At 46.5% G+C, this 11,775-nt stretch overlaps 1 protein-coding gene across 1 annotated transcript in view; it reads left to right on the top strand.

The window, feature by feature from the left end:
• The window catches only part of COL6A3 (collagen type VI alpha 3 chain), an 81,321-nt gene that overhangs the window by 26,617 nt on the left and 42,929 nt on the right, over positions 1-11,775 (top strand). Inside the window, exons 6-12 of the mRNA XM_059393781.1 lie at positions 378-977; positions 2,495-3,067; positions 4,425-5,033; positions 6,898-7,503; positions 8,873-9,487; positions 10,380-10,979; positions 11,627-11,775. The exon at positions 11,627-11,775 is cut by the window's right edge and continues 189 nt beyond it. Coding sequence (XP_059249764.1) covers positions 378-977; positions 2,495-3,067; positions 4,425-5,033; positions 6,898-7,503; positions 8,873-9,487; positions 10,380-10,979; positions 11,627-11,775 — 3,752 coding nt within the window. The remainder of the gene's footprint in view (positions 1-377; positions 978-2,494; positions 3,068-4,424; positions 5,034-6,897; positions 7,504-8,872; positions 9,488-10,379; positions 10,980-11,626) is intronic.

Genomic DNA, 11,775 nt, shown 5'->3' with positions numbered 1-11,775 from the left:
GCCTGGCTGAGACCACAGTCCTAAACCTGAGTGAGGTGGAAATGCAGGGCATGCTGGTCACTTCCCTTCCAGGGAAGAAAGGTTCTGCTTCAAGGATTCTGATCATTTTTGTTGGTTGCAAACTCTCCCTTTGGCGCTCTGTCTCTCCACAAGCCAATTTGGTGTCGTCAACTTGGCTACTGATACACCTCACACACCCCAGCCACCACGAAAGGAAAATATGCTGCCTTCTGCCATATTTGACGAGCCGGACACGCTTTGCCTCACCGACTGTCTGTGTGTTTTAAATGTTGGCATGTGTGCCCATGGTGTGGGCACACATGGAGTGCCCCTGGCGGTTGTGTATGTCTCACTCTGTTTTCTGTGCTTCACTGCAGTTCACGTAAACAAAAGGGATATCATCTTTCTTTTGGATGGATCGCTCAACGTCGGAAAGGCCAATTTCCCTTATGTGCGGGACTTTGTCACGAACATAGTTAACAGCCTTGATGTCGGAGGCGACAATATTCGTGTCGGTTTAGTGCAATTTAGTGACACTCCAGTAACGGAGTTCTCTTTAAACACATACCAGGCCAAGTCAGATTTGCTGGCCCATGTGAGGCAGCTGCAGCTCAAGGGGGGGTCAGGCCTGAACACGGGCTTGGCCCTGAGCTACGTGCACGCCCACCACTTCACCGAAGCTGGCGGCAGCAGGATCCGTGAACACGTGCCGCAGCTCTTGCTCCTGCTTACAGCTGGGCAGTCTGAGGACACCTACTTGCCCGCTGCCAATGCTTTAGCGCGTGCAGGGGTCCTCACCTTCTGTGTGGGGGCTGGCCGGGCGAATAAGGCAGAACTTGAGCAGATGGCTTTTAACCCCAGCCTGGTGTATCTCATGGATGATTTCAGCTCCCTGCCGGCTTTGCCTCAGCAGCTGATTCAGCCCCTGACCACTTATGTTAGTGGAGGGGTGGAGGAGGTGCCGCTCGCCCAGCCAGGTAAAGCTCCCCGACTGCGCGGGGCTCCCTTCCCTCAACACCTCCCCGCAGGGGAGGACAGGTGGCCCAGCCTGAGCTCGAGAGCCTGCGGAGCTATAGAACGAAGACTGGATATCTGTGGTCCAAGTGTTTTGGATGGGGGCTTGAAACACCATGCCAGCAAGTTTAGATCCTCTGTCTAAAGGGTGTTTGTTCACAAAAGAAAGTCTAGGACATCCAGCTGCCATTCCTCCCATCTTACCACCACCCCCCTTTTTTTTGTCCCAGTGCCTGAGAATGTTCTGGAGCACAGATCAGGATAGAAGTGAGAGGGAGAGGGATGGCATCCCTTTCATACGGGAGAATGCATCAGGGTCATTTAAAAATGGCAATTATTTTATTTATATGATTTTAAAAAAATATTCAAAATTTGCCAAAGGTAGAAAATTATTTACTTTTTTTGAGAAGCCCAACAAGGGCTGCATCTTGATGTGATGACAGAATGATTTCCAAAGGAAGTCTGGACTATTGCTGTCACTGCAAATTAGTACGGTGGTGAGATTCCAACACATTGGCTCTACCAGCTTGCTGAGATCACACAAATGGGGAGCAAGACTGAGACAACTGAAACCTAATCAAAATACCGCTGAGAATTCTTTGAGCTGAAAATAATGCTCACGTGACATGTTGTAGACCCCTATGGGCTGTCTTCCCTGTTTTCTGTTGGCTAAGTACTACAGATTGGAATGCACTGGTGGACAGGGTGACCCAGAGTAATGATGGGCACTCTTTGGGGTCCTAGCCCATAACCTCAAAGTTAGGAAAAGATAATCCAGTTAGAGCAGATATGTGTCAACTCAGTTCTCCTTGGGTGGTTAACCCATGTCAGCCTTTGTTGCTAGAGACGGGTCAATTTTTAAGTAAAAGGATGACCAGGACCACATTTTAAGTAGTTTAATTTATAACAGTTGGAAAACACTCTTCTGCTAGAGTGATGACCTCCTGATGCAAGAATAGGACCCTCTGGGGCTCCCGTTGTCTTGCTTTGTTGAAGAAGCATGATACTGGGTTGAGTAGACCCATCCAGTTCAAGTCCTTTGAAAACAGGCACTGCTTTGAAATGGGACATTTTAACTACAGTTGTGCTTCAGGTTTTTTTTTTTTTTTTAAGATTTTTAATTATTTATTTATTTGACAGAGAGAGATAAAGAGAGAGAGAGATCACAAGTAGGCAGAGCAGAAGGCAGAGAGAGAGAGGGAAGCAGGCTCCCTGCTGAGCTGAGAGCCCAATGTGGGGCTCCATCCCAGGACTCTGAGATCATGATCTGAGCCAAAGGCAGAGGCTTAACGTACTGAGCCACCCAGGCACCCCATGCTTCAGGTTTTGACAGTGGGTTTTCTCCTTCCTTGCTGGTATAGTGATCATCAGATGATTGTGTGATCTCTCATGACCAAATGTTAGAGGTGCTGGGCTGAAGTCATGTCCGTGCTGGTTATGTTCTCCTCCCTCACTCTGTCCCAACCTGCTTCTGTTGTAGAAAGCAAGCGAGACATTCTATTCCTCTTCGATGGCTCAGCCAATCTCGCGGGCCAGTTCCCTGCCGTCCGCGACTTTCTCTACAAGGTTATTGATGAGCTTGATGTGAAACCGGAGGGGACCCGGATTGCAGTGGCTCAGTACAGTGATGATGTCAGGGTGGAGTCCCGTTTTGATGAGCACCAGAATAAACCCGAAATCCTGAGTCTTGTCAAGAGAATGAAGATCAAGACCGGCAAAGCCCTCAATCTGGGCTACGCACTGGACTACGCACAGAGGTACATTTTTGTGAAGTCTGCGGGAAGCCGGATAGAGGATGGAGTGCTTCAGTTCCTGGTGCTGCTGGTTGCGGGAAGGTCATCAGATCGTCTGGACACCTCTGCACTCAACCTGAAGCAGAGCGGGGTGGTGACTTTTGTACTGCAGGCCAAGAACGCAGATCCTGCTGAGCTGGAGCTGATGGTGCCTTCCCCTGTCTTCATTCTGGCCGCTGAATCGCTTCCCAAGATTGGAGAGCTTCAATCTCAGATCGTCAGCCTCTTAAAATCGGTGCACAATGGGGCACCGGCACCAGGTATGGCACAGACATTCCGCTTGCTTCCACAACCCAGTTCTGCAATGCATGAGGACAGTGGGCTCCTGGCTCTTTCTTCTCCCACTTTATTGTCTAACCGCTCTCAGGGCAAATGAGGAGAATCAGGGTAACATTAGAATATTTCATAATTAGATGATAAAGATTTAGACATATTAAGAGTTAAGAACCCTTTTACAAACACTGTTTTTACACTATGCCTATTAGAAACCACATACCACGGATGCGTTATAGCTAAAACAGTCTACAGATTCGTAGTCCTCCAATGTCTTACTTTAAGTGGGTCTCACTCTGCTATAATTCATCCACAACTCATTCATCAAGAATATAAGGTGTGATGAGTGGTGGGTAAATTTCCACTGTAAACGCAGCACTGGAATTTCCAACTGCTGATCTGTGTTACCATGACTTTGTGTTTAACTGCTTTCCATTTGTTGATAAAAATGCAGTGAAAAGAGTAATTAATTTCAAGTATAAATCTTTTTATTGAAAACTTATAATTTAATACTTTTGCATTGAACTCTTCAGACATACACTGCTGGTTTTGAACTATAAGCCTGACATCTGGTTTCCATTTTTCCCCATTGATCTACTGTGACTTGCAGCAAATCATTTGAGAGCTCCCATCTATGTAATGTGCTTATGGTTACGTGGGTTTTGCCATCCTGTCTCTCCACCAACACTGTTTCCTGAGTATACCTTTGAAAACTGACAACGCTGCTCAAGCATCAGGAAGTTCTAAAATAAAGGGCTATCATCTACCTACCTACCTATCTATCATCTCTCTATATTGCTCTATTCATTTTTTATTTCTGCAGTAGCAAATTACCATAAACTTAGTGGCTTAAAAGAAAATGGATTCATTGTATTCCAGTTTTAGAGGTGAACAATCCAAAATCAATTTCACTGGGCTAAAAGCAAGGTGTCAACCAGATTGCTTTCCTTGTGGAGGTTCTTCTCATGGCTTGTGCGTTCCCTGGCCTTATGCAACCCACACTCCTTGGCTTGGGGCCCCTACCTGCATCTGCAAAGCAGAAGCAGAGCCTCTTCTGTCTTCTCTGGTTTCTGTTTCCTCCCCTAGAGCTTCTCCTTAAACGCTCATCACCTTATCTCTCTCTTAGAAGGTTACCTGATTGATTATACTGAATCTACTTGGACAATCCAGGATAATTTCCTCATCCCCCAAACACTTCATGTTATTGTACTTGCAAAGTCCCCTCTGTAAGGTCCAAGGATTCTGAATTGGATAGCCATGTGGGGCCATTATTCAACCCAATCATGACCCATAGCAGATGGTCCCTTTTGTTCTCTTGTGTCATTGAGGCTGTCTCCCTCCCAGTTTCAGGTGAAAAGGATGTGGTATTTCTGATTGATGGCTCTGAGGGTGTCAGGAGCGGCTTCCCTCTGTTGAAAGAATTTGTCCAGAAAGTGGTGGAGAGCCTGGATGTGGGCCCTGACCGGGTTCGTGTGGCCGTGGTGCAGTACAGTGACCGGACCAGACCCGAGTTCTACTTGAATTCCTACATGGATCAGCAGAGTGTGGTCAGTGCTGTACGCAGGCTGAACCTACTGGGAGGGCCGACCCCCAACACTGGGGCTGCCCTGGACTTCGTCCTGAGGAATATCCTGATTAGCTCGGCCGGAAGCAGGATAGCAGAAGGTGTACCTCAGCTCCTGATTGTCCTCACGGCAGACAGGTCTGGGGATGACGTGAGGGGTCCCTCGGTTGTCCTGAAGAGGGGAGGGGCAGTGCCTATCGGCATCGGCATTGGGAATGCTGACATCACGGAGATGCAGACCATCTCTTTCGTCCCTGACTTTGCCGTGGCCATTCCTACCTTCCGGCAGCTGGGGACCATCCAGCCCGTGATCTCCAACAAAGTCATCCAGCTCAACCGAGAAGAACTAAGGAGGTTGCAGCCAGTTTTGCTCCCCCCAACAAGCCCGGGTAAGGAAGGCATTCCTTGGGTCATTATTCCTAGAAACCGCGGGCTACTTGTTTGGACTATGGGCTTTGAGGTGTCCTCTGTTGTTTTTTTCTGCCATATTGGGTGAAAGCTGGCCTTTCATGAAGAATTAGGGGCCATATGCCTTTGCTCTCAGTGGCCAGAAGTGGGAGGGGGTTTGGGGACATGCTACAATTCACGTTTTGGGTCAACGCAAAGTTTTGAAGAGTGCCGACCCCTAAGTCTACGTAGAGGCTTCTGCATAATATTGGGAGGGATGGGGCCATCTCATTGATGACACCAGCTCAATATCAGTTCTGAGCTGTCCCTGACAGCCTTCTGTGATCAGGGAGGGGACATGACCACAGGGTCCCTCAAGCTGGGGCACAGTCTCTGAAATATTGGTATTCCCAGAACCGAAGTGTGATGGCTGTTCTTAAATATGGCTGATGTTGAGAAGTAAATGTCTTAATTGGCAGGAGTGCACCTTGCTCTTATAGCTGCAGTCCATTCTATTTCATCTTTCCTTTTCTGACTTTGTAGGGCTGGTTATAATAAGCTAGAAATCAGTGTGAGCCTGGCCACTGAGAATGAAGAGGGCTGAGATATATTCCCCCTCACAGCCCCCACCGAGGACCTGCCTGCACTGGGCACTTGTTAGAGAGGGTCTTGGTACTGAAGAGGCAGCAGTGACTTACCTTCTGCAGAGTGTCCTCTGAGTAGGGGGGGAAAGGAAAGGAAGGGAAAAGTAGAAACAAGGGAGACAATAGTCAGATGCTGGATATGGTGCCCTTTGGGTGACTGAAGGAGGTGAGGACGACCGATATGGTGCAGTTGAGAAGGGCTTTTCTTTGCTGGTGTCCAGAACAGAGTACAGTATGCCTCCCAGGCTTCTGTGGAATGTTCTAAAGGGTTTGTGGTGAAATAAATCTGGGAAACAGTGTCCCACTCGCCCCAGTTGATGTATATTGCATTTCTCCAATTCAGAAAGAGAATGTCACATTTCCAAAATGTATGTGACTGCATGGTCCTTCTATATGGTTCACCCTGGGTACCAGGGTTCTCAAGAATGCACTTTGGGGGCGCCTGGGTGGCTCAGTGGGTTAAGCCGCTGCCTTCGGCTCAGGTCATGATCGCAGGGTCCTGGAATCAAGCCCCGCATCGGGCTCTCTGCTCAGCCGGGAGCCTGCTTCCTTCTCTCTCTTTCTGCCTGCCTCTCTGCCTGCTTGTGATCTCTCTCTGTCAAATAAATAAATAAAATCTTAAAAAAAAAAAAGAATGCACTTTGGAAATCTTGTCATAGTGTACATGTGACTTCATTACTTTAAATACGAGCATATATTTCTACAGCATATTTGCTCTCCCACTCTTCAAAATGACTATTTTCTACCTTTGCCTTCTTCCTATCCTCCTACCTCTACACTTTCCCCTCTTTCCAGCACTGCTGTCTATATGTCAGCCCCACCTGTTCCCAGGTGAGCTGTCTCTGCCTCCTGGGCATCTGCCCCTCTCATCTACTCAAGGGCACCATCTGCCATTCTCTCTCCTGCCTCATTGCTTCTCCACCAAGGATGGGAAGGATGATTCCCTTCTGGATAAAAACTTCACTTTTTCTTCTTTCTTAAAGACTGTCTCTTGATGCCTAATTCCTCCTCCAGCAGTGCCTCAATCTCCTTTTAAAAGAGTTATCTAAATCTTTACAAATCCCCCCTGAACTCACCCTGATCTTTATTTTAACTAGAATAGTCAGAATGAAGATACCTTGCCTGTTGGGTGGTGATTCCATGACAAACCGGGAGGTGTTTCATTAACACTAAGAATTTGGTGCCTGCAAAGGTGAAGCCCCTGATAACATGTGATTCACAGGTGTTGGAAACAAGAAGGATGTGGTCTTTCTCATTGATGGGTCCCAAAGTGCTGGTCCTGAATTTCAGTACATCCGCACCCTCATCGAGAGACTGGTTGACTACCTGGACGTGGGCTTTGACACGACTCGGGTGGCAGTCATCCAGTTCAGCGAGGACCCCAGGGTGGAATTCCTGCTGAATGCCCATTCCAGTAAGGATGAAGTACAGAATGCAGTGAGGCGGCTGAGGCCCAAAGGTGGGAGGCAAATCAACATTGGGAGTGCCCTGGAGTACGTGTCAAGGAATATCTTCAAGAGGCCCCTGGGAAGCCGGATTGAAGAGGGTGTCCCTCAGTACCTGGTCCTCATTTCATCTGGGAAGTCTGATGACGAGGTAGACGATTCTGCAGCCAAGCTCAAGCAGTCTGGTGTGGCACCATTTACCGTTGCAAGGAATGCAGACCAGGAAGAGTTGGTGAAGATCTCCCTCAGTCCTGAATATGTGTTCTCAGTGAGCACATTCCGGGAACTGCCCAGCCTAGAGCAGAAACTGCTGACCCCCATCACAACCCTAACTTCAGAACAGATACAGAGGATCCTGGCTAGCACTCGCTATCCTTCTCCAGGTAAGATGGGTTATCTTCTGTTGTTGTTCTCTGAGTATTTTTCTTCCGATATAAAAATATAACAAATTCAGAGGTTCATGGAACTCATGATAGTTAAAATAAAATAAAGGGACACCTGACATTGAACTAGTTATATCTATCGCTTGTTGAAAGGAGGGAAGATGCACATGGTGGGGAACCATGGAGCATCTCAGTAAGAGGGCATTAGAATGGACTTAGGATAGGATTTGAGTTTGTGGTAGGCAGTTTTGTGGAAGGCTGAAGGAAATGGCAATTTGGCCTGGATCAGCTATTGTCAAGCAGTGAAAGTAATTCTGTGATTAGGTATCTTTCTACATCCTATGGCTAAAGCTGTAATTGGTAAAGAAGCAGCAGTCATTCCTATTAGCCAGGATGGCAGGTGTTTGGTTATTTTTGTTTTCTTTTTGTCACTGTGTATGCATGTATGGTTCTGGTGTTGATGTCCTGTGAAATCTTTTGTATTCTACAGGAGAACCCAAGACCTGGATGTGTGTACTGGTCCAGCTTTTCTCTTTCTTAATATTAATGGCTCAATTCCATGACTTGCTCAGCTTTTGTTGTGCTGTGTTTCTATTATAAGTAGCCGAGGGATTCATGAGGCAAAGAGGCTAAATTTGTTGAGTGGCAATGTATGAGCAGCTCAATAAAATGACAACCAAGAAGGACCTAGAATTCTAACTAAGAGGAAAACATGGTTCATTTTTCCCAGGACTTGTTGATTAGTTTTGTAGTTAAAAATGGATTGATTCATATAAAGAAAATAGGGACAATAACAATGAAGACAAAAAAATTGTGTAAATGCTAGGCAGGAGGAAATCCCCTGAGTCAGTCCCATGGGGAGCTGTTGTGGCACACTGGGAGAGCATTGGCATTCTCCAGGTGTCCCTATGTGAGTGGTGGTCTTGGACAGAGAGGCCCTTTGATCTCAGTTGTCTCTCTCTCCTTGTACACCAAAGATGTTGCTCGGGGTGATTTTGATCCCTTCTGTAGTTAACAGCTCATAATTCTGTAGAATCTGATAGTCCTGTTTCTAAATGCTGTTTACACTTTTTAAAAACGAGTTGTAACCCAGACTGCAAAGCCAAAATCAAAATAAAGTAAATGTAGAAAGTTTTGGAGAACCTTGAATAATTCAAAAACCAGAAACTGTTTTGGTGGAAAAGGCCCAAATTTTAGTGATTAATTTTTAAAAAGCTCAAGAGATAAGCACATGTACCTCAGCTTATAATTATAAAGGTAATTAATAATGTGCAATGGAAGGCAAAGTTCAGAAACGCAAGTGGAAACAAAACCAGAGAAACAACCAGTCGTGTACTGAATTTTCCTCTTCTTTTCTTTCTGCTCACAGCTACGGAGAGTGATGCTGCGGACATTGTCTTCCTAATTGATAGTTCTGACAGCATCAAGCCTGATGACGTTGCACATATTCGGGACTTTGTTATCAAGATCGTTCGCAGACTCAACATTGGCCCAAATAAAGTGAGGATCGGGGTTGTACAATTCAGCAATGAAGTCTTCCCAGAATTCTTCCTGAAGACCCATAAATCCCAGGCCGCTGTGCTCGATGCTGTACGTCGCCTGAGGTTCAAAGGGGGGTCCCCACTGAACACTGGCAAAGCTCTGGAATTTGTGGCAAGAAACCTCTTTGTTAAGTCTGCTGGGAGCCGGATAGAAGACGGGGTGCCCCAACACCTGGTTCTCTTTTTGGGTGGAAAATCCCAGGATGATATTTCCAGATTTTCACAGGTGATTAGCTCCTCAGGGATTGTGAGTTTAGGAGTAGGAGACCGAAATATCGACAGAACAGAGCTACAGACCATCACCAACGACCCTAGGCTGATCTTCACAGTGCGAGAGTTCAAAGAGCTCCCCAGCATAGAAGACAGGGTCATGCATGCCTTTGGACCCTCTGGGGTCACGCCTGCACCTCCAGGAGTGGACGTACCTTCTGCCTCACGGCCAGGTATGACCCGTGGGACCTGTAACTACAGAGCATGTCATCAGTTATCTTTTAATTGAAAAATATCATCAGCATTTATTTTAATAATTTTCATCTGTTAGGGTTGTTGCTGCACATAAAATTAGAAACTAAATACTGGACAAATGATTCAGTTGAAACTGTAGAAGGAAACATAGCCTAAGAAGCATGGTTAAGGATTCCTCCGTGAGGCTTCTCTGAGGTTACTCCCAGTGCCATGGAAAGGTTCTGCGAAGGAGCATTGAGGATTAGCCATAGATTCATTGGCTCTCAGAATAGGATGAAACCTTGGAGGTTAGCTAATCCATGCCCCTCTTTTACTCCAGTCTTGATAGCTTGATTTTAATTAGGAAATTACCCCCAGATGCCTTTGGGTTTCGGCAGGCTTCCATGAAGCTCTTAGCATGTGGGTAAGCAATTCTCCAAAGGTGAATGGGGTCTGCTTCCCATTTTCCAACCTGCTTCTCCCAGCCCTTTTTGGATCTGCCTCTAGATCATCTCCCTCAACTCCTGTCAGACATCATTGTTTATTTTTGGCCAGAAGGAAAGAGGTTAGTGGCATTTATTAAAACATCTGAGTTTATGGACCGCTGAATCTGACGTGATACCATTTTGCATGGGATAATCAGGATCAGTTCTCAGTGTCCCTGAGTCCTTCTGTCTCCTATCTTTCCGTTCAGATGATTTATCATTTATCTTCTTGTTTTTAGCATCATGGTGGGTGTGAATTTAGGAACTATAGAGTCAAGGAATAAAGCAAAGGTGTTCACTGTGAATATGTTACGGGAATGTCTGATTCCAATTTCTTTACACATTGTGTATTTGGTGTGTATATGGAAACTGGATTTCTCCTCATTTCCATTTCAATCCTTTTTAGAGAAAAAGAAAGCAGACATTGTGTTCCTGTTGGATGGCTCCATCAATTTCAGGAGGGACAGTTTCCAGGAAGTGCTCCGTTTTGTGTCTGAAATTGTGGACACTTTGTATGAGGGGGGTGACTCCATTCAAGTTGGGCTGGTCCAGTACAATTCTGACCCCACTGATGAGTTCTTCCTGAAGGACTTTTCCACCAAGGAGCAGATTATTGATGCCATCAACAAAGTGGTCTACAAAGGGGGGAGACACGCAAACACCAAGGTGGGCATTGAGCACCTGCGGGTGAATCACTTCGTGCCGGAGGCGGGCAGCCGCCTGGATCAGAGGGTCCCTCAGATCGCCTTTGTGATCACGGGTGGAAAGTCCGTGGAGGATGCCCAGGAGGCCAGCCTGGCACTCACCCAGAAAGGTGTCAAAGTGTTTGCTGTGGGGGTGAAGAACATCGACTCAGAGGAGGTTGGGAAAATAGCGTCAAACAGTGCTACCGGGTTCCGAGTGGGGAACGTCCAGGAGCTGTCTGAATTGAGCGAGCAAGTTCTGGAAACCCTGCATGACGCAATGCATGAAACCTTATGTCCGGGTGTGACTGATATTTCCAAAGGTAACGATCTGCTTTACGTGCACATTTTTATCCTGTCATGTGGATGTTTAGGACTTGTTATTTAGGTGTGTGGTGCTAGTCCATGGCTTCCTTGAGCCTTTGGCTGCTTCAGGCATTTTCCTATATCTGGGTGGGTTGGGTCCTGGAAACCACCTGTCCTTGTTATTGAGAAGGATATGTTATCTTTCAGGTAAGGGTGGAAGTCTGTATTTTGTTGTTCTCCCAAGATTTACTTTTTCCCTCTGTTCCTGGATCCCCCCAAATAATTCAGACTGATTGATCTTTGTTTCTGTTTATAGGTTTTATTAGATCAGCTATTTGAGATCAGAGTATTTGAGTTCTCAAGTGCATTTAACTTAAAGCACAATCTGGGGATGCACGTAAACACTGACTAGAGAGCAGGCCAAAATGGATTAACTTCCCAGAAAAGCAAACCTATTAAAATGGCCTACACTTTCAGTTCCCAAGAGTCAGCACCAGTGTTCCCCAAGAGAGAGGCAGACTGGATTGCTTCTCCAAGCTCATATGTAGAGGATCTGGTTTTGCCTTTGAGCATGACACCTGGTGCTGATCCTGGAGCTGTACCTGTATGTCCGACTCATCTCGGCCACCTGACTTAGATCTCCTTGCGTATTTCCCTTTTGCAGCCTGTAACCTGGATGTGATTTTGGGGTTTGATGGATCAAGGGATCAGAATGTATTTGTGACCCAGAAGGGCCTTGAGTCCAAGGTGGATGCCATCTTGAATAGAATCAGCCAGATGCAAAGAATCAGCTGCAGTGGCGGTCAGATGCCC

This window comes from Mustela nigripes, chromosome 3 (assembly GCF_022355385.1).
Source record: "Mustela nigripes isolate SB6536 chromosome 3, MUSNIG.SB6536, whole genome shotgun sequence".
Classification (NCBI taxonomy): Eukaryota; Metazoa; Chordata; class Mammalia; order Carnivora; family Mustelidae; genus Mustela; species Mustela nigripes.
Note: the sequence above shows the minus strand (reverse complement) of the source record. Positions and strands in the feature narration are given on the sequence as shown.